The sequence below is a fragment of the Phyllobates terribilis genome, unplaced genomic scaffold, assembly GCF_046119375.1.
Source record: "Phyllobates terribilis strain yellow unplaced genomic scaffold, ASM4611937v1 Scaffold_5__5_contigs__length_657084704, whole genome shotgun sequence".
Lineage (NCBI taxonomy): Eukaryota > Metazoa > Chordata > Amphibia > Anura > Dendrobatidae > Phyllobates > Phyllobates terribilis.
The window spans coordinates 425,877,303-425,900,098 of NW_027362765.1; the positions used below are offsets into that span (position 1 = coordinate 425,877,303).

General features: G+C 51.1%; 1 protein-coding gene across 2 annotated transcripts in view; it reads left to right on the forward strand.

Annotated features, from left to right (window-relative positions):
• KIF11 (kinesin family member 11) overlaps positions 1–22,796 on the forward strand; it is a 40,400-nt gene that overhangs the window by 12,219 nt on the left and 5,385 nt on the right. For both annotated transcript variants that reach the window (XM_073685244.1, XM_073685245.1), the window contains exons 10-17: positions 217–312; positions 1,283–1,371; positions 4,150–4,237; positions 4,465–4,653; positions 5,422–5,629; positions 14,806–14,978; positions 15,661–15,786; positions 20,412–20,570. In XM_073685244.1, the coding sequence (XP_073541345.1) occupies positions 217–312; positions 1,283–1,371; positions 4,150–4,237; positions 4,465–4,653; positions 5,422–5,629; positions 14,806–14,978; positions 15,661–15,786; positions 20,412–20,570 (1,128 nt within the window). The remainder of the gene's footprint in view (positions 1–216; positions 313–1,282; positions 1,372–4,149; positions 4,238–4,464; positions 4,654–5,421; positions 5,630–14,805; positions 14,979–15,660; positions 15,787–20,411; positions 20,571–22,796) is intronic.

A 22,796-nucleotide genomic window follows, 5' to 3' on the forward strand; every position in this document is an offset into this window, starting at 1 on the left:
GTATATTGAATCCAACGTCTCCAGTCCTTTTCTGACAATTGCCAATGTACTGTATTGGCCATCCGCAGACTCTCCAATTCTATTAGTGTCATAGTTGGACGACCTGAGCCAAAATGTCCGTGTGTCAGCGGGGTTGTGTAATTGTTGTCTTTATCCTTAATTAGAATATTGTTTTATAAACATAATAAATTTTAAATTTTGCTTTTTCCACAATAGGAAACGGTAAGCACTCTGGAATATGCCAACCGAGCAAAGAGCATCATGAATAAGCCGGAGGTGAACCAGAAACTCACCAAGCGGGCCCTGATCAAGGTGAACATTTTATCTTCTAGCTACAGGTCTTAGGCTTTACCAGCCCCTCCATCACACACTCACTGGACTCTCTGTCACACATCCCTTCATATTTGCTGGAATAATCGGCTATAATTTTCTGGCAAAATGATGGACACCGCAACTGGGCCCCGACGGTCCCCGGGCTCTGTCACTTGCCGCGACTGGGCCCCGACGGTCTCGGGCTTCTGCCGCTCACCGGGGCGTATCTGTCACTTTTTGGTTCTGGATTCTGCTCTAAATAGAAAACTGGATAATCAAACTATGTGAAAAATGTATTGGCTGAATGAGACTTTGGTATTGGATCGAGGAAGTGTAAATTGATTCACAGGACCCCGTACATCGGCCATGTGGGTGCTCTGTGGCAGCTGGATAGGAGCCCTGAGAATCCCCTCTTACATAGCGGCATTCCTGGATACTCTTGTGATTAGCTGGCCTGGTGCGACATCATCGTTGCTGCGTGAAACACGTGACGTTATGCAAGGCCAGGTAAGCAAAAGATCCGCTGCGATTCTCAGGGCTCCTGTCCAGCAGCCGCAGAGCACCGATGTGACCGATGGACTGGATCCATCTCTAGCATTGGATAGTTATGGGTAATTTTCAGCTTTGTATGGTCAAACCTAATGGCAGCCGTGCACAAAAAAGAAGAGACCAATCTCATGAATGAAATTGTTATAGTAAGGCATAACTTTGGCTCATGTTTGAACGTGTAGCCTTGTGTCAGTGGGTTTTGCCTACTATTAGAGGAGATCTACAGGAGTAAGTGATCTCTGATACTGCGCTGCGAACCATTCATGTACCACAAACGGTCCAAGGACAAGAGACACATTGTAAATAAGGAAAAGGGGGATTTTGTATTTAAAATTAATTTACATATATATGTTTTATCTTAATATTTGGTAGAAACTTACCAAGCTTTATAAAAAAACAAAGTTATCCTAATTTCTTATAGGAATACACTGAAGAGATTGAACGCTTGAAGAGGGACCTGGCTGCAGCCAGAGAGAAGAATGGGGTCTACATGTCCAGTGAGAATTACGAGTAAGTTGAGCTTAAAGGTGAATTTAGAGCAATTAAGGCTAAATGCCCACGATGCAGAAATGCTGCATATTTTCTCCGCATCTCCCTGGCAGGAAAAACGCATGCGGATTTTATATGTGTTTTTCCTGCCAGGTAGAAGCATTCGTCAAGCGTTCTTCACATGCATTTCTGCATTCGGGTTATCAAGCACTTTTCCAAGCGATTTTAGCATCACTTGGAAAAGTGCTTTTACAACTTGGTCACACTATATAAATCCATGCAACCGGCATATATAGTGTGACCAAGTAATAGTTAGAAAAAAAGAAAAAGAATAACAATGGTAAATAAAGATTATACTTACCTTCCGATGGCCCCCGGTATTTTCTCCACTGCGTCCGGTCTGTTGTATGGGTCGCGGTGGTGTGAAAGGACCTGCGATGACGTCATTGAGCCATGTGACAGGTCGCGCGAACGCCGACGTCAGCGGTCGCGTGACCTGTCACCTGACTCGGTGACGTCATGACAGGTCCTTCACAACACCGCGACCCATACGACAGACCGGACGCAGTGGAGAAAATACCGGGGGACATCGGAAGGTAAGTATAATCTTTATTTTTTATTTTAAATTCTTTTTTTTTAACAGGTTCTATGGTACCAGAGTCTGTAGAAATGTATCCGTGTGTAGAAATGTACTGACACGGATATTATGCGTTTCAATGCAAGTCAATGGCGGCAATTACGCTGCGTGTCCGCAAAATTAATGGACATGCTGCGTATTTTTCCGCAATGATAATCCGCAGCGGAAATTTCCGCAGCATGTGCACAGCACAAGCGGATTATCATTGGGGACCATGGGGCACGTACAGTACAGACCAAAAGTTTGGACACACCTCATTTAAAGATTTTTCTGTATTTTCTTGACTATGAAAATTGTACATTCACACTGAAGGCATCAAAACTATGAATTAACACATGTGGAATTATATACTTAACAAAAAAGTGTGAAACAACTGAAAATATGTCTTATATTCTAGGTTCTTCAAAGTAGCCACCTTTTGCTTTGATGACTGCTTTGCACACTCTTGGCATTCTCTTGATGAGCTTCAAGAGGTAGTCACCAGAAATGGTCTTCCAACAATCTTGAAGGAGTTCCCAGAGATGCTTAGCACTTGTTGGCCCTTTTGCCTTCACTCTGCGGTCCAGCTCACCCCAAACCATCTCGATTGGGTTCAGGTCTGGTGACTGTGGAGGCCAGGTCATCTGGTGTAGCACCCCATCACTCTCCTACTTGGTCAAATAGCCCTTACACAGCCTGGAGGTGTGTTTGGGGTCATTGTCCTGTTGAAAAATAAATGATGGTCCAACTAAATGCAAACCGGATGGAATAGCATGCCGCTGCAAGATGCTGTGGTAGCCAGGCTGGTTCAGTATGCCTTCAATTTTGAATAAATCCCCAACAGGGTCACCAGCAAAGCACCCCCACAACATCACACCTCCTCCTCCATGCTTCACGGTGGGAACCAGGCATGTAGAGTCCATCCGTTCACCTTTTTTGCGTCGCACAAAGACACGGTGGTTGGAACCAAAGATCTCAAATTTGGACTCATCAGACCAAAGCACAGATTTCCACTGGTCTAATGTCCATTCCTTGTGTTCTTTAGCCCAAACAAGTCTCTTCTGCTTGTTGCCTGTCCTTAGCAGTGGTTTCCTAGCAGCTATTTTACCATGAAGGCCTGCAGCACAAAGTCTTCTCTTAACAGTTGGTGTAGAGATGTGTCTGCTGCTAGAACTGTGTGGCATTGACCTGGTCTCTAATCTGAGCTGCTGTTAACCTGCGATTTCTGAGGCTGGTGACTCGGATAAACTTATCCTCAGAAGCAGAGGTGACTCTTGGTCTTCCTTTCCTGGGGCGGTCCTCATGTGAGCCAGTTTCTTTGTAGCGCTTGATGGTTTTTGCAACTGCACTTGGGGACACTTTCAAAGTTTGCCCAATTTTTGGGACTGACTGACCTTCATTTCTTAAAGTAATGATGACCACTCGTTTTTCTTTACTTGGCTGCTTTTTTCTTGCCATAATACAATTTCTAACAGTCTATTCAGTAGGACTATCAGCTGTGTATCCACCTGACTTCTGCACAACACAACTGATGGTCCCAACCCCATTTATAAGGCAAGAAATCCCACTTATTAAACCTGACAGGACACACATGTGAAGTGAAAACCATTTCCAGTGACTACCTCTTGAAGTTCATCAAGAGAATGCCAAGAGTGTGCAAAGCAGTCATCAAAGCAAAAGGTGGCTACTTTGAAGAACCTAGAATATAAGACATATTTTCAGTTGTTTCACACTTTTTTGTTAAGTATATAATTCCACATGTGTTAATTCATAGTTTTGATGCCTTCAGTGTGAATGTACAATTTTCATAGTCATGAAAGTACAGAAAAAATTTTAAATTAGAAGGTGTGTCCAAACTTTTGGTGTGTACTGTATTACCAAGCTGTTTTTAAGCGTTTTCGCTGCAGAAATTCCGCGGCAAAAACGCTTGAAAAACGCATAGTGGGCACGCAGCCAAAGTCTCGGAATATACAATGACAGGTCGCAGGGCCAAAGATCTCTGTATGCATCAAAGTATAGTGCAAGCGAATAGGGGTCACTGCGACCTGCAAGGTACGGCAACAGGCAAGTCGCAAAATATCTAACTGGTTCTGCCGCTGCACCTTGGCTGTCCCACTGCCCCCATTTATTTCCATTATCGCCGTGTAGTCACAGCCTAATCCATCCATGTTCTTGCTGTTCAGGCAGCTCCAGGGTAAAATTATATGCCAAGAAGAACAGATCACCGAATACACTGAAAAACTCGCCATTCTCGAGGAGGAGCTGAAAAGGGTGAGTTCAGCCTTTAGTGTTCTGTAAAAAAAACATAGAAGTCACTAAGGCTATTGCCAATGACAACTATATATAATGTGTTTATTTATATATGCACAACTGGACATACAAGGCTATTACACACCCATATACCTGGGTATATATAATAGCTTTGTATGTCTAGTTATGCAGGTTAGTATTGCAGCTTGTATTCAATCCCCTTTCTGGTATTCTTTCTTCCCTGGCAGGTCACTGAGCTGTTCTCGGAGAATAAGAATCAGCTGGAGGAGTGTAACACTGTGCTGCAGTGCAAGTCTCAAGAACTAGAGGAAACCCAGAAGAATCTCCTGGAATCTAAACTTCAGCTCGCTCAGGAGGAGTTTGTCACATCGGCTTTACATAACACAGAGCAGAAACTTCACCTTACAGCCAATAAGGTAACTTTTTGTCAAATCCATTGCTGCATGTCAGTATACACCCAATATTCCCAGGTCGGTAAGTGATGGCGTATAGTTGGCATATGGCGAGACTTCTGGAGGCCTAACTTTTGGGGATCCCCAACCAATCTCAAGAATGAAGGAGCTTCATCACTGCACCCCTTCAGTCTTTCTGCTGCTCAAGAGGGGTTCCTGGCCACTGCTCCAATGCTGCTTTATTAAAAAAACAAAACTAAATGGTACACAGCACTAAGAACTTTCCTTTAACAAGGTGGGTGGAGGGGTCAGAGGTCAGACCTCAGTAGATGACCTATTACTAGTCACTTTGTGATTGCAGACTATTGACTCCTCACAGTGTGAAAAATGAAATACTTGCTGGCATTGGAGAATCCTGACTGTGCGGTTCACCTGCTGTCAGGATTCAGTAGTAGCCAGCCACAGTAAGTCCATTTTCCATTAAAGAGGTTGTCCACTACTTTTACACTGATGGCCTAACCTCTTTAATGAGTATATAGATTATTTCCAATATAAGGTAATAAACAGCATGTGTGCATGAAGCCACCAGAATACGGCTTCCTGCAGTAATGAAGCCCTGGACGTGTAATCCTGTCGGTGATCACTAGTTTTCTTAAGCGTACATCCATGGAGATTAATGGTCTACATGGGCATTACTCATACAGAGGAGATATGTCCTCAGACACTTAATATGGTGCTGCTCCTGGTTATCTTTAAGCCTTCAGAAAATCCTGACTATTGAATTACTCCTAGTTGCTGAGCACTGTGAATGAAACCACAAAGGATGTGTCTGGTCTCCACGCCAAACTGGATCGCAAGGCAGCAGTGGAGCAGCACAACGCCCAGGTCCAGGGGAACTTTGCAGAAGAAATGGATAAAATGTTTGGCAGAATTCAGAAATCTGTGGATGAGTATAGTGCAAAGCAGCAAGGCAAGCTGGACATGTATACTGGCTCAATAAGTAAGTGCAACAATGAAAATTCTAATATTGCATTTGTGGTGCTTTATATAAATGTCACCAGTTTGAGCATGTTAAACTGGCCACATTATGGAATAGTGGCTGCAGAGCTGAGTAAAATGTAGTTTTTTTTTTGTCCTCTCTATCAGAGATGTTGATTTGTAAAGTTTAGGTTATAACTTTAGGTTTATAGTTCAACTGGGTGTTAACAGAAATTTGTCTCTGGGGCCTGTATTGATCAATCCTAAGCAGGGGAGGAAAGAAAACTCCTAAGCTCTGCTGTATCTATGCACAACTGCAGTTTATGTATCATTACAAACACTTCCAGATCTCATCTCACAGCACTGTCAGCTCTAACCCTCCCCCTCCCCACACTGACTGCACTGAGATAAGATGGAAGTGTCTGTAATGATTCATATCACAGCTCTGCTGTATCTCTAGACTGTTGCTGCAAAGATCTGTAAGGAGAGTGTGATGAAAGCCGGCCGGTGGGTGCAGCTCTCTGGCGCCCCCTTACCTCTCAGGTCAGTCAAGGTACTGCACCTAGAGAAAGTAGTGCCAGGAAGCTGCAACCAGCGCAGGGAACACGGTAGAGTGTTCCCCTTCAACGTCACTAAACCGTAACGTCACTACACAGCACAACTCGCTAGCGCCCTCTTAGCCTCAGGTCAGTCAAGGAACTGCACCTAGGATAAGCGGTCGCCAGAGAGACTGTCCTGTAACCTACTGGGTATCGGGGCCCTCTGTAGTGAGGGTGGTATATATATCTTCCTTGGCCGCGCCAGGAATATATATATCTGAACCTCCGACCGTCACTACCAGCCTTCCCCAATCCCCAGTTGGTATGCTGCCACCAGTCCCTATTTTAGATATACGCCCAGTCCGTGAATGGGCCTATATCGGGTCAGGAACCAACCTTGGGTAGCGTTTTGGCTTGAGCCGAGCTCACACGGACGTGCGTTCGTTATGCAGAATAAAAGGCAGGCCCACAATTACTTGAGGTAATTGATTATAATAATACACTAGATACACGATATACAACTAAATATACACAGGTATAAGGTCAGGCTAAACTATACAACAATGGAATACAACACACAGAATCACCACAGCATATCAGTTACCGGTTTCTTGATTTTCTTGTGACGCAGGGAGAGGATTCTGCGATCGCAGGCACGGTTCTTTGTTACAGGCTGAGGCCTACCACCGCATGGTCAAACTGCTCCTCCCCTTGGTGGCCTCAGCTGGTGCTCAGATGTTCAGCACACCACTCTTGGGTCAAGACTGACTTATCTCTTGTCTGTCCTGCTATCTTACCTGCCCCGTCCCGCCCACTGCTGGTGAGGTCAGCTGACTCAGTCTCCACCCTCAGGTCTAACTTCGATCAGAAGCCCAAATTCTATGGAACCCAATAACTTCTTCTGGGATGGTCTCATGATACCCCCAGGGGTTCCCATGGATTCGGGCCGCCGTAACCGACCTTTTGATATCAATTATGATACCATACGGTCCTCAGGAATGGCTCAGCGCTATATCTTGGCTTCCAGAGCACGTACAAACGTCTACCGCGGAGGCTTGTGTGCGCAATGGCTCCGGGACGCCGTGATATTTTTTTATTGGCCCATCCCATGCAACATGCGTGTACTTTTCATGTTTCTATATCTTATGCCTCCATGCTTGTGACAGACAAAGAAACTAGTCCTATGGGACAAATGGTCAGGTACAGATAGACGAAGCACCCCCCCCTGCTGGCTGTGTTTCCTCTCGAAGTCTTTGAAGCTCCTAGCATTCAAGTGTTAAGTAGGCTTCTTATCTTACAGGAGCCTGGATGGGGGGAAACTATCTAGTTGACGTTTTAACAGAAGGTCCCAAGGGTGGGGGCTGCTGAAGTGTGGCCATCCCTGGATATGATTTATCATTACCAAGATGGCGGCTACAGGTTCATCACACCTCCCCCTATACGAGGGCGCGAGGGGGTAGCACATTCCTGTGTTCCCCCGTGCGTCCTTCTGCACCCTCCCCTTGCCGGGATAACCCGTCAGCGTTACCGTGGTCACGGCCTCTTCTGTGGCGAATGGAGAAGTGGTACTGCTGGAGAGCGAGGCTCCAGCGTAGCAACCTGCCATTCGACCCAGAGACCGTGTGTAACCAGCTGAGGGGGTTGTGGTCCGTCTCCACGGTGAAATGGCTCCCGTACAAGTAGGGCTGCAGACGCTGCAGGGCCCATACAATTGCCAGGCATTCTTTTTCCACCGTGGAGTAAGCCACCTCCCGGGGCAGTAGCTTCCTGCTCAGGTACAAGACAGGATGTTCCTGGCCTGTCGTGTTGACCTGACTTAGCACAGCACCGAGGCCAAAGTCACTGGCGTCGGTCTGTACCACAAACGGCCGGTCGAAGTCGGCAGCTTGCAGTACAGGGGAGCTACTTAGGGCGGCCTTGAGTGCCCCGAAAGCTGTCTCGCAGGCGACTGTCCAGTCGACTGCGACGGGCAGCTTCTTCTTGGTGAGGTCCGTCAGGGGCTTGGCCAGGGTGCTATAGTGTGGGACGAACCTCCTATAGTACCCGGCGGTCCCCAAGAAGGACATCACCTGCTTTTTGGTCCTAGGAGTGGGCCAGGATGCGATGGCATCCACTTTCCCAGGTTCTGGCTTCAGAACCCCCCCGCCTGCCCGGTGACCCAGGTAGAGGACCTCACTCATGCCCAGCTGGCACTTTTCCGGCTTGATGGTCAAGCCTGCCCGGTGGATCCGACCGAGCACCTGCCGCAGGTGCTCTAGGTGATCCTCCCAAGTGGGACTGAAGACTGCAATATCGTCCAAGTACGCAGCCGCGTACCCTTCAAGTCCCTCAAGCAGCGTATTGACCATCCGCTGAAAAGTGGCAGGGGCATTCTTCATGCCGAATGGCATCACTGTGGACTCGTACAGTCCAAAAGGGGTGATAAAGGCAGAGCGTTCCCTTGCCGCGGGGGTCAGAGGAATCTGCCAGTACCCCCGGCTCAGATCCATGATGGTCAGGTACTTAGCCCCGGCCATCCGATCGAGCAGGTCATCGATGCGTGGTATGGGGAACGCATCGGTGGCCGTTACAGCGTTGAGCCCCCGGTAGTCCACGCAGAACCGTGTAGTTCGGTCCTTCTTTGGTACGAGGACTACAGGCGAGGCCCACGCGCTGCTGGATGCCTGGATCACCCCCAGCTTCAGCATCTCGTCTATCTCTTGGCGCATGTTCCCCTGCACCTCGAAAGAGACCCGATATGCTGAACGCCGGATCGGCGGGTGATCGCCAGTGTCCACGTCGTGGACAGCCATCTCAGTCCTTCCGGGCAGGCTGCTGAACAGCCCCCGGAAGGGGTGCAGGGTGGTCCCCAGCTGGGACCGTTGGTCCTCCGTGAGCTGGTGGCCAACCCCCACATCCTCGATGGACCCACCCGCCTTGGCTTGGGTGAGCAGATCCAGGAGGGTTTCTACCTCTCCTTCCTCGGGAAGGTTGCACACTGGGTGGGCAGTCGCTTCCCGCTCATGATGAGCCTTCATCATGTTCACGTGGAAGGCCTTCCTCCTTCCACGGGCGTGATCCAGGGTGACCAGATAGGTGACGGCATTGAGTTTCTGGTGCACGAAGTAGGGACCTTCCCAGGCTGCCTGAAGCTTGTTCTGTGGTACGGGGACCAGTACCCACACCTTTTGACCCACCTGGTAGGTCCTCTCACAAGCATTCTGGTCGTACCACCGCTTCTGGTCGGCCTGGGCCTGGGCCATATTGTCCTGCACCAGCTTTGCCAAGGCCATCATCCTGTCCCGGTGGCGCACGACATACTCGATGACCGACACCTCGGGGGTGGCCAAATCCCCTTCCCATGCTTCCTTCACCAGAGCCAGGGGGCCCCGTACCCGTCGCCCGTACAGGAGCTCAAAGGGGGAGAACCCCGTTGAGGCCTGCGGAACCTCCCGGTAAGCAAATAGGAGGTGTGGGAGGTAACGCTCCCAGTCTCTCCCGTGGGAGTCGACCAACATCTTAAGCATCTGCTTTAAGGTGCCATTGAACCGCTCACACAGGCCATTAGTCTGTGGGTGATACGGGCTGGCCACCAGATGTTGCACCTGCATTTGCTTACAGAGGGACTCCATCAGCCGCGACATGAACTGGGTCCCTCGGTCGGTGAGCATTTCTTGGGGGAAACCCACTCTGGAGAAGATCTCCAGTAAGGCGGTAGCCACCTTGTCGGCCCGAATGGACGACAAAGCTACCGCTTCCGGGTACCGGGTGGCATAGTCCACTACCGTGAGTATGAAGCATTTCCCGGAGTGGCTGGGAGTGGACAGAGGTCCAATAAGATCCACAGCGACCCTCGAGAAAGGCTCTTCGATGATTGGCAGAGTTACCAGTGGGGCTTTGGGGCGCGGCCCCGCCTTCCCCACCCTCTGACAGGTGTCACACGAACGGCAGTAGGCACCCACCGCGGCTCCCATCCCAGGCCAGTAGAAATGCTGAGCTATCCTGGCCTTGGTTTTAGCGATCCCTAGGTGTCCGGCCATCGGAATCTCGTGTGCGATCCGCAACAATTCCGCCCTGAACGGATAGGGTACCACTAACTGTCGGTCCCTGGGCCACGCCTCCGGTGAACCCTGCTGGACCGTTACCCGGTACAGCCGTCCCTGGTCCCAGACCACACGCTCGCAGTCTGACTCCATGGGAGGCTGTGCCGCCTGTCCCTTGAGAGCTTTCAGGCTGTCGTCTGCTTCCAACGCAGCCTGAAATTCCTGACTTGATGTGGCCAGAATCGACGAAACTGCCACATCCTCTGTCAGCCCCTCCGGGCATGTCACCTGGCCGCTGTCTGACCCGGCAGACACTTGGTCAGAAGTGGGGAAGCCGTCGGACCTCTGCAAGGCTCCTTGGGCTCCGGCGCTCCCACTCCTGGTGACAGCGGCTATGACCGCTGTGACCGTGGGTAGTGCCTGCTTCCCCTCTGTTTCTGACCAAGCCGCCCGATCAGGCAGGCTTCCTAGGCCTTTGGACATCTCGGATGTGGGGAACTCCTGCCCTGGGGTCTTACCTGGCGGCTCCTCTCTTGGGACACCCCCACCTCCCATGGCCTGTTCCTCCCCCTGCAGTGGGCCTATACTCAGCAGCCTGGATACCCCTGGGAGCCCTACACTGCCGGTAGCTGCCCCCCTCTCCATCCCTGAGCTTCCCTCTACAGAATCCTGCCCGCCCCCTCCCTCACCGGAGGACAAGAGGTCACGGCACGCCGGCTGAGCACCTCTGCGGGCATCCCCACACTCCCCACCTGCTTTCACTAACCCTGTTTGTGTTGTGTCTGTGCAGGTGTTACCCTCAGGTTTCACTCCCTCCTCCTCAGCAGGACGCACACTACATACAACATGGTTGGCATTAGCAGCAGACAAATCAATACACTCTTGGGGGGCCGAACTTGGGGGTTCAGAGGGTACATACTGCGATACAAGACGCCCCAAGTCGGTCCCTAATAAAACATTTGCGGGAATATTTGGCGTTACTCCCACCTCCCGCATCCCCCTTCTGGCACCCCAGTCCAAATACACCATGGCAACGGGAAGTGCCGGCTCCACGCCTCCAACCCCGGAGACGGAAAGAGTCTTTCCTGGTACCAAGTCCTGGGGGGACACCACCTCAGGCCGTACCAGTGTTCGTTCAGCGCCCGTGTCCCGCAGTCCCATGACCGCAGAACGGCCTATGGTGACGGGTTGGATGTTGTCCAGGGACCTACCACCACCCCCTCCCACACACAAAACATTGGGCGCTCTCTGGGACTGGGATGGGGTCTTTTGGCGCTGGGGACACTCAGCCCTAAAGTGTCCTGGTTTGTTGCATAGATGACAACGTCTTACGTCTGGTCCTTGCCTGGAGAGGGCAACAGGGGGATACACCCCTTGTGTTCTAGGGGCCGGGGAAACAGGGGCATGACTGGGCTTACCCCCTCTCCAGGTGCTGCTGGCAGACTTCTTCAGCTCAGGCGCCCTGTTATTGGCATACTCGTCTGCCAGGGCGGCTGTAGCAGAAGCCCCTGTTGGTTTTCGGTCACGGAGGAACTGTCGGAGGTCCTCTGGGCAGTTCCACAAGAACTGCTCCATGACGAACAGTTCCTGGACCTCCTGGCGGGTAGTAAGCGCTAGACCCGAGGTCCAGTGCTCTGCGGCTCTCAACAGCGCCCGCATATGATCGGTCCAGGTGTCCTTGGGGCCACGCAGCAGGCTCCGGAACTTCTGGCGGTACGACTCGGGAGTGAGGTTGTACTGCCGGATCAGGGCCCGCTTGATGCAGTCGTAGTTCTGTACCTCCCCGGCAGGTAAGTCCCCCAAGGCATCCAGGGACTTACCCCTCAAACGGGGGGTCAGGTATCTGGCCCACTGATCCCGGGCCAGATGGTGCTGAAGACAGGTCCGTTCAAATGCCACCAGAAAGGAGTCCAGGTCCCCATCCTTCTCCAGTAGAGGGAAGTCCTCAGCTCGGACTTTGGACGACTTGGTCTCCTGATGGGTTGGTTGCTCTAGCGGAAGCCCCCGCTGGGCCAGGTCCAGTTGGTGCTGGCGCTCCGCAGCCTCCCGGCGCTCTGCAGCTTCACGCTCCGCAGCCTCCCGGCGCTCTGCAGCTTCACGCTCCGCAGCCTCCCGGCGCTCTGCAGCTTCACGCTCCGCAGCCCGCTCCGCAGCCCGCTCCGCAGCCCGCTCTGCACGCTCCTCCTCCGCTGCCTTCTCTGATGCTGCCAGGAGGGTTTTGTAGACGGCATCGCCATGAGACTGGAGACTTGCCATAGCCGCTTGTAAAAGGGCTTGTGATCTGGACAGGCTGGGCTGGGTAGGTGGTGGGCAGCCCACTGCGGGACCGTATACTGGGGACTGGCTCCCTGAGGTGCCCGGGCTGGACTCCTCCTCGCCATGAGTAACAATGTCCTCCCCTCCTGCCACACGGACCGTAGCATTAGCCTCTTGCAGGGTCTTGCTCCTGGTGCCGTCTGCCATCTTGGTAACCGACACCGCTGCAACCCTGAGTTTGCACACACCTTGTTATACTTTTAGCCTGACCGTCTAACGTTGGGCTGACCTTAAGACTCCAGCAGTGGAAGTTACCACTGGCAGTCTTTAGTGCCTGGGAGTAGGGGTCCCACAACACTATTATTCTGCAATCCCACCGCTCTGCCACCAATGTGATGAAAGCTGGCCGGTGGGTGCAGCTCTCTGGCGCCCCCTTACCTCTCAGGTCAGTCAAGGTACTGCACCTAGAGAAAGTAGTGCCAGGAAGCTGCAACCAGCGCAGGGAACACGGTAGAGTGTTCCCCTTCAACGTCACTAAACCGTAACGTCACTACACAGCACAACTCGCTAGCGCCCTCTTAGCCTCAGGTCAGTCAAGGAACTGCACCTAGGATAAGCGGTCGCCAGAGAGACTGTCCTGTAACCTACTGGGTATCGGGGCCCTCTGTAGTGAGGGTGGTATATATATCTTCCTTGGCCGCGCCAGGAATATATATATCTGAACCTCCGACCGTCACTACCAGCCTTCCCCAATCCCCAGTTGGTATGCTGCCACCAGTCCCTATTTTAGATATACGCCCAGTCCGTGAATGGGCCTATATCGGGTCAGGAACCAACCCTGGGTAGCGTTTTGGCTTGAGCCGAGCTCACACGGACGTGCGTTCGTTATGCAGAATAAAAGGCAGGCCCACAATTACTTGAGGTAATTGATTATAATAATACACTAGATACACGATATACAACTAAATATACACAGGTATAAGGTCAGGCTAAACTATACAACAATGGAATACAACACACAGAATCACCACAGCATATCAGTTACCGGTTTCTTGATTTTCTTGTGACGCAGGGAGAGGATTCTGCGATCGCAGGCACGGTTCTTTGTTACAGGCTGAGGCCTACCACCGCATGGTCAAACTGCTCCTCCCCTTGGTGGCCTCAGCTGGTGCTCAGATGTTCAGCACACCACTCTTGGGTCAAGACTGACTTATCTCTTGTCTGTCCTGCTATCTTACCTGCCCCGTCCCGCCCACTGCTGGTGAGGTCAGCTGACTCAGTCTCCACCCTCAGGTCTAACTTCGATCATAAGCCCAAATTCTATGGAACCCAATAACTTCTTCTGGGATGGTCTCATGATACCCCCAGGGGTTCCCATGGATTCGGGCCGCCGTAACCGACCTTTTGATATCAATTATGATACCATACGGTCCTCAGGAATGGCTCAGCGCTATATCTTGGCTTCCAGAGCACGTACAAACGTCTACCGCGGAGGCTTGTGTGCGCAATGGCTCCGGGACGCCGTGATATTTTTTTATTGGCCCATCCCATGCAACATGCGTGTACTTTTCATGTTTCTATATCTTATGCCTCCATGCTTGTGACAGACAAAGAAACTAGTCCTATGGGACAAATGGTCAGGTACAGATAGACGAAGCACCCCCCCCTGCTGGCTGTGTTTCCTCTCGAAGTCTTTGAAGCTCCTAGCATTCAAGTGTTAAGTAGGCTTCTTATCTTACAGGAGCCTGGATGGGGGGAAACTATCTAGTTGACGTTTTAACAGAAGGTCCCAAGGGTGGGGGCTGCTGAAGTGTGGCCATCCCTGGATATGATTTATCATTACCAAGATGGCGGCTACAGGTTCATCACAGAGAGGAAGGCGTGTTCCTCTCCCTCTCCCCCCTCCTATGTGTTGCTGCTTGCTTATGATTGGTCATCCACATGCAGGGGAAAAAGTACACGCCCCAGAGACAAATCTCTGAAACAGAGGAGAAATTAGAAAACTTTAACTTTTCTTTTTTTTCTCTGTTAATAAACTCTAGTTTATTCACCCTCCTTGGGTCCCAGCGTTGAGTCTCTACTGCTGCTCCCCCTTTCTGATATTGTCTGCAGTGCTGACGTCACTTCAGCACCATGGCAACCATTCAGTGAGCTCAGTCTCTGTCTGAGTAGACGGCACAAGACTCTCAGTTCACTGATTGGCTGCAGTGGTGCCGGTATGTCAACGCTTCAGACAATAGCACACCAGAAGCGGTGCATTTTTCTACATTAGTAATAAACAGAGGACATCATTTTCTCAACCTTAGTTGTTTAGCTGGATGATTGCAGATATGGGATAGAGGTTTGGACAATCCGCCATTTATAATCCATTCTTTTTGCAGATGACCTCCTGTCTGCCAGCTCTTCAGCATTAAGTGCCACGGCTGCTGCAGTGTCCACGTCTTTTAATACGGTTCAAGATACTGTGTCCAGGCAAGTCGGTCAGAGCATGGATGGCATAATAAAGCAAGAAGACCTGTCCTCACAAGCCAAGGCTGAGCTGCAGAAATTGATGGTACGCAGCAGCGGATTTATTAGAGATTGACGTCTTCCCAGCACAGACCACATGTGACCACTGCAGCCAAACAGTGGCCGCAGCGGTTACATACCATACTACTAGCATTATGGCTCACTGTGCTGAGCTGTGTTACCAGTAGTATGGTGTGTGTGTGTGTGTGTGACCGCTGCAGCTATTGATTGGCTGCAGTAGTCACATACACTAGCTGCATGTAATGAAAGACTGGCTGCCAAGGTTAGGAACCCCCCATCTATATTACCTTTTTGTTTTGTTTTTTCCTCCGGTCACTCCCTTGAACAGCTATCCGCAGGATGGGGTCTGACACCCCCCACCCGGGTCTAGATCAAGGCACTAGTTACAATATTAAGTGACTTTTCAGACTCCATTCTTTCTCTATGGGTCAGTCAGAAAAAGCTGAGCACAGCGCTGGACAGCCCCATATGGAATGCATGGTGTGGCGGTCGGTCTTTGTAACTATGGATTAAGTTCTCTGTTCTGCCTATCGGTGCCTGTCCCGGCAGTCGGACCCCCATCGATCATCCTCCCAGGATAGGTGATGACTTGTTCACACTTTCTATCCCCTTTTCTATTATTCAGGCTGCACTGTGCGGCTTTTGCTTTATCCACTAGTGTCTGAGCATTTATTATTTTCTATGGTTTCTGTAATCTCTTCTGGCAGGATGAGCACCGCTTTGCTCTGCAGAAAGCTCTGGCGTCTGACCTGCTGCCAATCGTGACCTCTGTTTTGGATCTGAACTCTCAGATGAGTCGATGCTTGCAGAATTTCTCGGGTATAGCTGACAAAGTAAGTGAAGTCTGGCTAGTATAATAGCAAATATCACATTCTTAAAGGGTTTTATTTTTTTTTATATGTTGGCAGCTCATCTGCAAATCAAATGCAGGGATCTGGACTAACTAAATCTATTTCGATTATCTCTGCAGTCTTGTGGCTTAGGGGAGTGACAGAAATTTTCAGATAACATAGTTACAGTATTTGAATCTTTGTGCAAAATTATGGAGACCTGTAAGGCTTATGAGGCTTGCAAGAAACCCATGCATATGCTGGCAGAGTAATCCCATTTACAATGTATAGAGCTCTGCAATGGTAAAAGAAAATATTTCAGTGTTAAATGCAATAAAATACTCACCCTTAGGCTATGTGCGCACAATGCTTATTTGAAGCAGAAATTTCCTGAGTGTTTTGCCTCTGTGGCAGAAAAAACGCATGCGGGTTTTTGATGCGTTTTTACATGTGTTGTTTGAGGCGTTTTTGTACATCAATGGATTCTTTTTAGAGCTAAATAAAGTTATTTGGTGGGACATTGCTTAAATCCTTGGATTACCATAAAACTGGGGGGAGTATATTGGTTCATTTAAATGATTAGTGTTTCCACGGTGTGTGTTTATTAAACTCTTTTACTTTAGTTAAGTTTGGGCATGAAAAGGTTTTTGCGGCTGCTGTTTTTTTTTTTTTTTTTTTTTTTTTTTAGCCTGGGAAGGTACTATTAGGCAAACATTTTCCCTGGCCATAATTAACATCTCACAGCTGTTTCATTAGCCGCTACGTCCCCCCGATCAGCACTCGGCAGTGCTTTGGACACAGCGTATTTTTGCTGGGTCCAAAATGCGGTGTTCTAATACTGCACTTTTGTAGTTGGTACATGTGAATTCACCGCATATAATGACACTTCAATCAGTTAAAATGTGCAGCGGATACTAGCGTGTCCGCTACAGAAATTGACATGCTGCGGGTGAGTTTGGGTACGTGGCCACAGTCAGGAGCCGCAGCAGGTTTGACTCTGCGTGTTTACACAGCGTCAGACCCGCAGCGTCCAGATGTTACAGCATAGTGGATGGAATCTCTAGAAATCCCATGTTCACTATACGTGCATCAGTGGCTGCGAATCACCCGTGGACACGGACATGCACAGGACCACAGCATGTCAAATTCTCTTGCTGAGTCGCTAGTCTCCGCAACAGAAATTTGACCACTAGAAAGTATTGAATGCGATAAATCCGCATGGTTCAGTGAACACATGTGGATTTACCTGTGTTCAATAGAATGCAACGTTTTGGACGCGGCAAAAAATGTGCGTCCAAAGCGCTGCTACGTCCGGATCGGGGGCACAGAGCCTAGACTTAAAAAAATGGCTTGGGCTCGAGAGTCCGTTTTAGAACCAGCAGAGAGAAAGCGGACTGCTGGAGGCTGATATTAGTAGCCGGGGAAGGGGCCATTAGCGTAAAATGTTCCCTGATTATTAATACTCAGCCTTTACTGGCTAGATTACAGGGGGACCCCAGAAAAAAAATTGACGTGGGGTCCCCCTATAAAATCTAACCAGCAAAGGCTAAGCTAGACAGCTACGGGCTGATATTAAGAGCCAGGGAAGGGGCCATGGATACTAGCCCCCTCCGCAGCTATTAATATCACCCCTCAGCAGTCCCAGAAATGGCATCTTATGGATGCTTAGCCTCGCTCTTCCATGCTGCCCTGTAGCGGTGGCAGGGGTAATGGGGTTCACGTCAGCCTTGTATTGGCGGCTGACGTGAAGCCCAGGTTCGTAATGGAGGGCGTCTATAAGACGCCCCCATTACTAACCGCGTAGTAAAATAGTCGCCGCCTTTTCAATAAAAACATGGCCAGAATAAAGTATTTTAATGAAATGAAAAACACACGGTACATCATATTCCTCACCTGTCCGCCGTCATCGACCCAGTCCACGTACCGCCGACGAGTGTCCCATAACGATCTGGGTCACTTCTACAGCTGTGACATCAGCCATCACTGATGTCACAGCTGTAGAATACAGCACTGTATACTGACAGGGGTGATTTTACACCCCTATCCGTGCACATTGCTGTGCAGGAGGTCACTGGGTTGATTAGCTGATCAGCCCTGGTGAACTTGCCACCCTGGGAACATTCTTGTGAATGTTCCCAGGGTTTAGTGACTGATCAGCTGATCGGTCACGAGACCGATCAGCTGAGTGTCTGCGTCTTCGATCAGCTGATGGTCACGTGACCATCATCTGATCGATGACATCAGCGCTGGTCCTGGAAGCACAGTACACTTTGCTTCCAGGACCTGCTCCCTCAGTGTACCGCTGGCCGCCGGGCTGAAGACATCACCGCTGGGGACCAGGAGGACACCGGGGGCTGCCGGACTTTTTATTTTTTTTTTTACATTTTTTTTACTACTGCGGGCTTGGAAGAACAGACTACTGCTCCTCCCATCCGCGCTGCTCTCGCTGTTATCAGCCAGAGTGGCGGTTGGATGAAAGGAGTAATAGCCTCCTCTCCCGACCCGGGTACCACCCGCAGCGCGATTCCGCCGCAAATTTCTTTCTTATTGACTGTGATTGAAACGCAGCAAATCCGCATGTATATATATTCTGTCTGTGGGTTTGCTGCGATTCAATGCAAGTCAATGGGCACGAATTTGCGGCAGAATCGCGCAATAAATGGTCCTGCTGCGTTTTTTGCCGCAGTGGTAATCTGGAGCAGAGATTTCCGAATCCTGTGCACAGCACATCTGGATTACCATTGCTATACATGTCAGACCTATTAACAAACGGTTTTAATGAATTTGCAGCGGAAAAACTGCCACGGAAACGCATTAAAACCGCATCATGTGCACATAGCCTGAGACTATATTACTCCAAAAGGTAGACGTAACTGTTCTATGTTGTAAAAGGGTTAAAAAAAAAATAAAATTGTGTAAATGTTCAGATGCAGATGTACAGTGCCTTTATGAAAGTATTTGGCCTCTGTGAACTTTTCTACCTTTTGGCACATTTCTGGCTTCAAACATAAAGATATAAAATTCAAATTTTTTGGGGGAAGAATCAACAACAAGTAGGACACAATCGTGAAGTGGAACGAAATTTATTGGATATTTTTAACTTTTTTTTTAAAAAAAATTAAAAACTGGAAAGTGGGGCGTGCAATATTATTCGGCCCCCCTGAGTTAATACTTTGTAGCGCCACCTTTTGCTGCGATTACAGCTGCAAGTCGCTTGGGGTATGTCTCTATCATTTTTGCACATCGAATGGCTGAAATTCTTGCCCATTCTTCCTTGCAAAACAGCTCGAGCTCATTGAGGTTGGATGGAGAGCGTTTGTGAACAGCAGTTTTCAGCTCTTTCCACAGATTCTCGATTGGATTCAGGTCTGGACTTTGACTTGGCCATTCTAACACCTGGATACGTTTATTTTTGAACCATTCCAATGTAGATTTTGCTTTGTTTGGGATCGTTGTCTTGTTGGAAGATAAATCTCCGTCCCAGTCTCAGGTCTTTTGCAGACTCCAACAGGTTTTCTTCCAGAATGGTCCTGTATTTGGCTCCGTCCATCTTCCCATCAATTTTAACCATCTTCCCTGTCCCTGCTGAAGAAAAGCAGGCCTAAACCATGATGCTGCCACCACCATGTTTGACACTGGGGATGGTGTTTTGAGGGCGATTAGCTGTGTTGCTTTTATGCCAAACATATCGTTTTGCATTGTGGCCAAAAAGTTTGATTTTGGTTTCATCTGACCAGAGCACCTTATTCCACATGTTTGGTGTGTCTCCCAGGTGGCTTGTGCAAACTTCAAACGAGACTTTTTATGGATATCTTTGAGAAATGGCTTTCTTCTTGCCACTCTTCCATAAAGGCCAGATTTGTGCAGTGTATGACTGATTGTTATCCTATGCACAGACTCTCCCACCTCAGCTGTAGATCTCTGCAGTTCATCCAGAGTGATCATGGGCCTTTTGGCTGCATCTCTGATCAGTCTTCTCCTTGTTCGAGATGAAAGTTTAGAGGGACGTCCGGGTCTTGGTAGATTTGCAGTGGTCTGATACTCCTTCCATTTCAATATGATCGCTTGCACAGTGCTCCTAGAGATGTTTAAAACTTGGGAAATCTCTTTGTATCCAAATCCAGCTTTAAACTTCGCCACAACAGTATCTCGGACCTGCCTGGTGTGTTCCTTGGTCTTCATGATGCTCTCTGCACTTGAAACAGAACCCTGAGACTATCACAGAGCAGGTGCATTTATACGGAGACTTGATTACACACAGGTGGATTCTATTTATCATTACCAGTCATTTAGGAGAACATTGGATCATTCAGAGATCCGCACTGAACTTCTGGAGTGAGTTTGCAGCACTGAAAGTAAAGGGGCCGAATAATATTGCACGCCCCACTTTTCTGTTTTTAATTTTTTTAAAAAGTTTAAAATATCCAATAAACTTCGTTCCACTTCACGATTGTGTCCCACTTGTTGTTGATTCTTCCCCAAAAAATTAGAATTTGATATCTTTATGTTTGAAGCCAAAAATGTGGCAAAAGGTAGAAAAGTTCACAGGGGCCAAATACTTTCACAAGGCACTGTATTTTCACTCATTGCTATTTGTTTCGCTCAATGCAATGTGACTCTGGTTATAGGTTGATTCTCATAAAGAAGAGACGGACCGGTTCTTCACAGAACACTCCAGCATGCTGCACAAGTTACGTCTGGATGCGACTTCTGCTCTTTCCACTATTCAGGTCGAGTCTGAGAGTTTTAAAGAAGAGCTGCAGACCGCCCGGACCCTGCATTCACAGGTAGCCATGTGTAAATGTTGTGTATATGCTTACATTACTCTAGTGCTCATTGGTAGAGCTGATTAGTACCTCCATGTTTAACCTTTCAAAAGATGGGCTAACATGGAGATGGTGGTAGTGGCAACTGGAAAATCTGCTTTACCTGTGACTGGCAGCCTTGCTTTCATGACTCGCACCAATCAGTTCTGCATCAGATGTTGAGGGGTGCTGCTGCTTGCCAGGCGGTCTTATGCCAGTACAATCTGCAGGCCTGGTTTGTGTTATGTTTTAATTCAGGGGTCGACAAAGTTGTTCAGAATCTAGGAGCCAGCCAAAAAATTTAGGAGCCAGAATTTTTTTTGTTGACAAACTGTACATATAGACCCCCTCACACACGGCTATATATTACACATGGCCCAGCCTGCCCCCTCATCCTTCACATACGCAGACATATGCGCGCGCACACATGGTACTGACATTCACATACATGCACTCACACAGACCCATTACTAATATTTTTAATATGGGGATTGGGGAAGCCTCACTCACCTGTCCCCGGTCCAGTGTCCTGTCCAGCAGCTCCTCGGGTATGGGGCAGTGCAGGGCCCCCGGCGTGTCACAGACTTCATGGCCCTGGAACATCAGAGGGGCCCACTTGTGGTCGGGTCCGGGCCCCTCCCGCCCATCTGTGCAGGACCTCCGCTCCGACGGTGTTTGATTGCCGGCACTCCCCCAGACATGGCCGCGCGCTGTGCGGCTGTGTCTGCTAGTAATGACGCGGCAGGAGCGACACACAAGCACAATTAAAGGTGCAGTGCCGTCGACCCTGCCGTGTCATTACTAGCAGACACAGCCGGACAGCGCGCGGCCATGTCTGGGGGAAGTGCCGGCAATCAAGCAGCGCCTGCGTCCCTGAACAGGTGCCGAGGAAGCGGCCAGGGCCCCGACAGTGAGTGGGCGGGTGGGTGTGTGGGCCCGGCCCCGACTGTGTGGGCGGGTGGGTGTGTGGGCCCGGCCCCGACAGTGTGTGGGCCCGGCCCCGACAGTGTGTGGGCCCGGCCCCGACAGTGAGTGGGCGGGTGGGTGTGTGGGCCCGGGCCCCGACAGTGAGTGGGCGGGTGGGTGTGTGGGCCCGGGCCCCGACAGTGAGTGGGCGGGTGGGTGTGTGGGCCCGGGCCCCGACAGTGAGTGGGCTTGTGGGTGTGTGGGCCCGGGCCCCGACAGTGAGTGGGCTTGTGGGTGTGTGGGCCCGGGCCCCGACAGTGAGTGGGCGGGTGGGTGTGTGGGCCCGGGCCCCGACAGTGAGTGGGCGGGTGGGCGTGTGGGCCCGGGCCCCGACAGTGAGTGGGCGGGTGGGCGTGTGGGCCCGGGCCCCGACAGTGAGTGGGCGGGTGGGCGTGTGGGCCCGGGCCCCGACAGTGAGTGGGCGGGTGGGCGTGTGGGCCCGGGCCCCGACAGTGAGTGGGCGGGTGGGCGTGTGGGCCCGGGCCCCGACAGTGAGTGGGCGGGTGGGCGTGTGGGCCCGGGCCCCGACAGTGAGTGGGCGGGTGGGCGTGTGGGCCCGGGCCCCGACAGTGAGTGGGCGGGTGGGCGTGTGGGCCCGGGCCCCGACAGTGAGTGGGCGGGTGGGCCCGGGCCCCGACAGTGAGTGGGCGGGTGGGCCCGGGCCCCGACAGTGGGTGGGCGGGTGGGCCCGGGCCCCGACAGTGGGTGGGCGGGTGGGCCCGGGCCCCGACAGTGAGTGGGCGGGTGGGCGTGTGGGCCCGGGCCCCGACAGTGAGTGGGCGGGCGGGTGGGCGTGTGGGCCCGGGCCCCGACAGTGAGTGGGTGGGCGGGTGGGCCCGGGCCCCGACAGTGAGTGGGCGGGCGGGTGGGCCCGGGCCCCGACAGTGAGTGGGCGGGCGGGTGGGCCCGGGCCCCGACAGTGAGTGGGCGGGCGGGTGGGCCCGGGCCCCGACAGTGAGTGGGCGGGCGGGTGGGCCCGGGCCCCGACAGTGAGTGGGCGGGCGGGTGGGCCCGGGCCCCGACAGTGAGTGGGCGGGCGGGTGGGCCCGGGCCCCGACAGTGAGTGGGCGGGTGGGCCCGGGCCCCGACAGTGAGTGGGCGGGTGGGCCCGGGCCCCGACAGTGAGTGGGCGGGTGGGCCCGGGCCCCGACAGTGAGTGGGCGGGTGGGCCCGGGCCCCGACAGTGAGTGGGCGGGTGGGTGTGTGGGCCCGGGCCCCGACAGTGAGTGGGAGGCTGGGTGT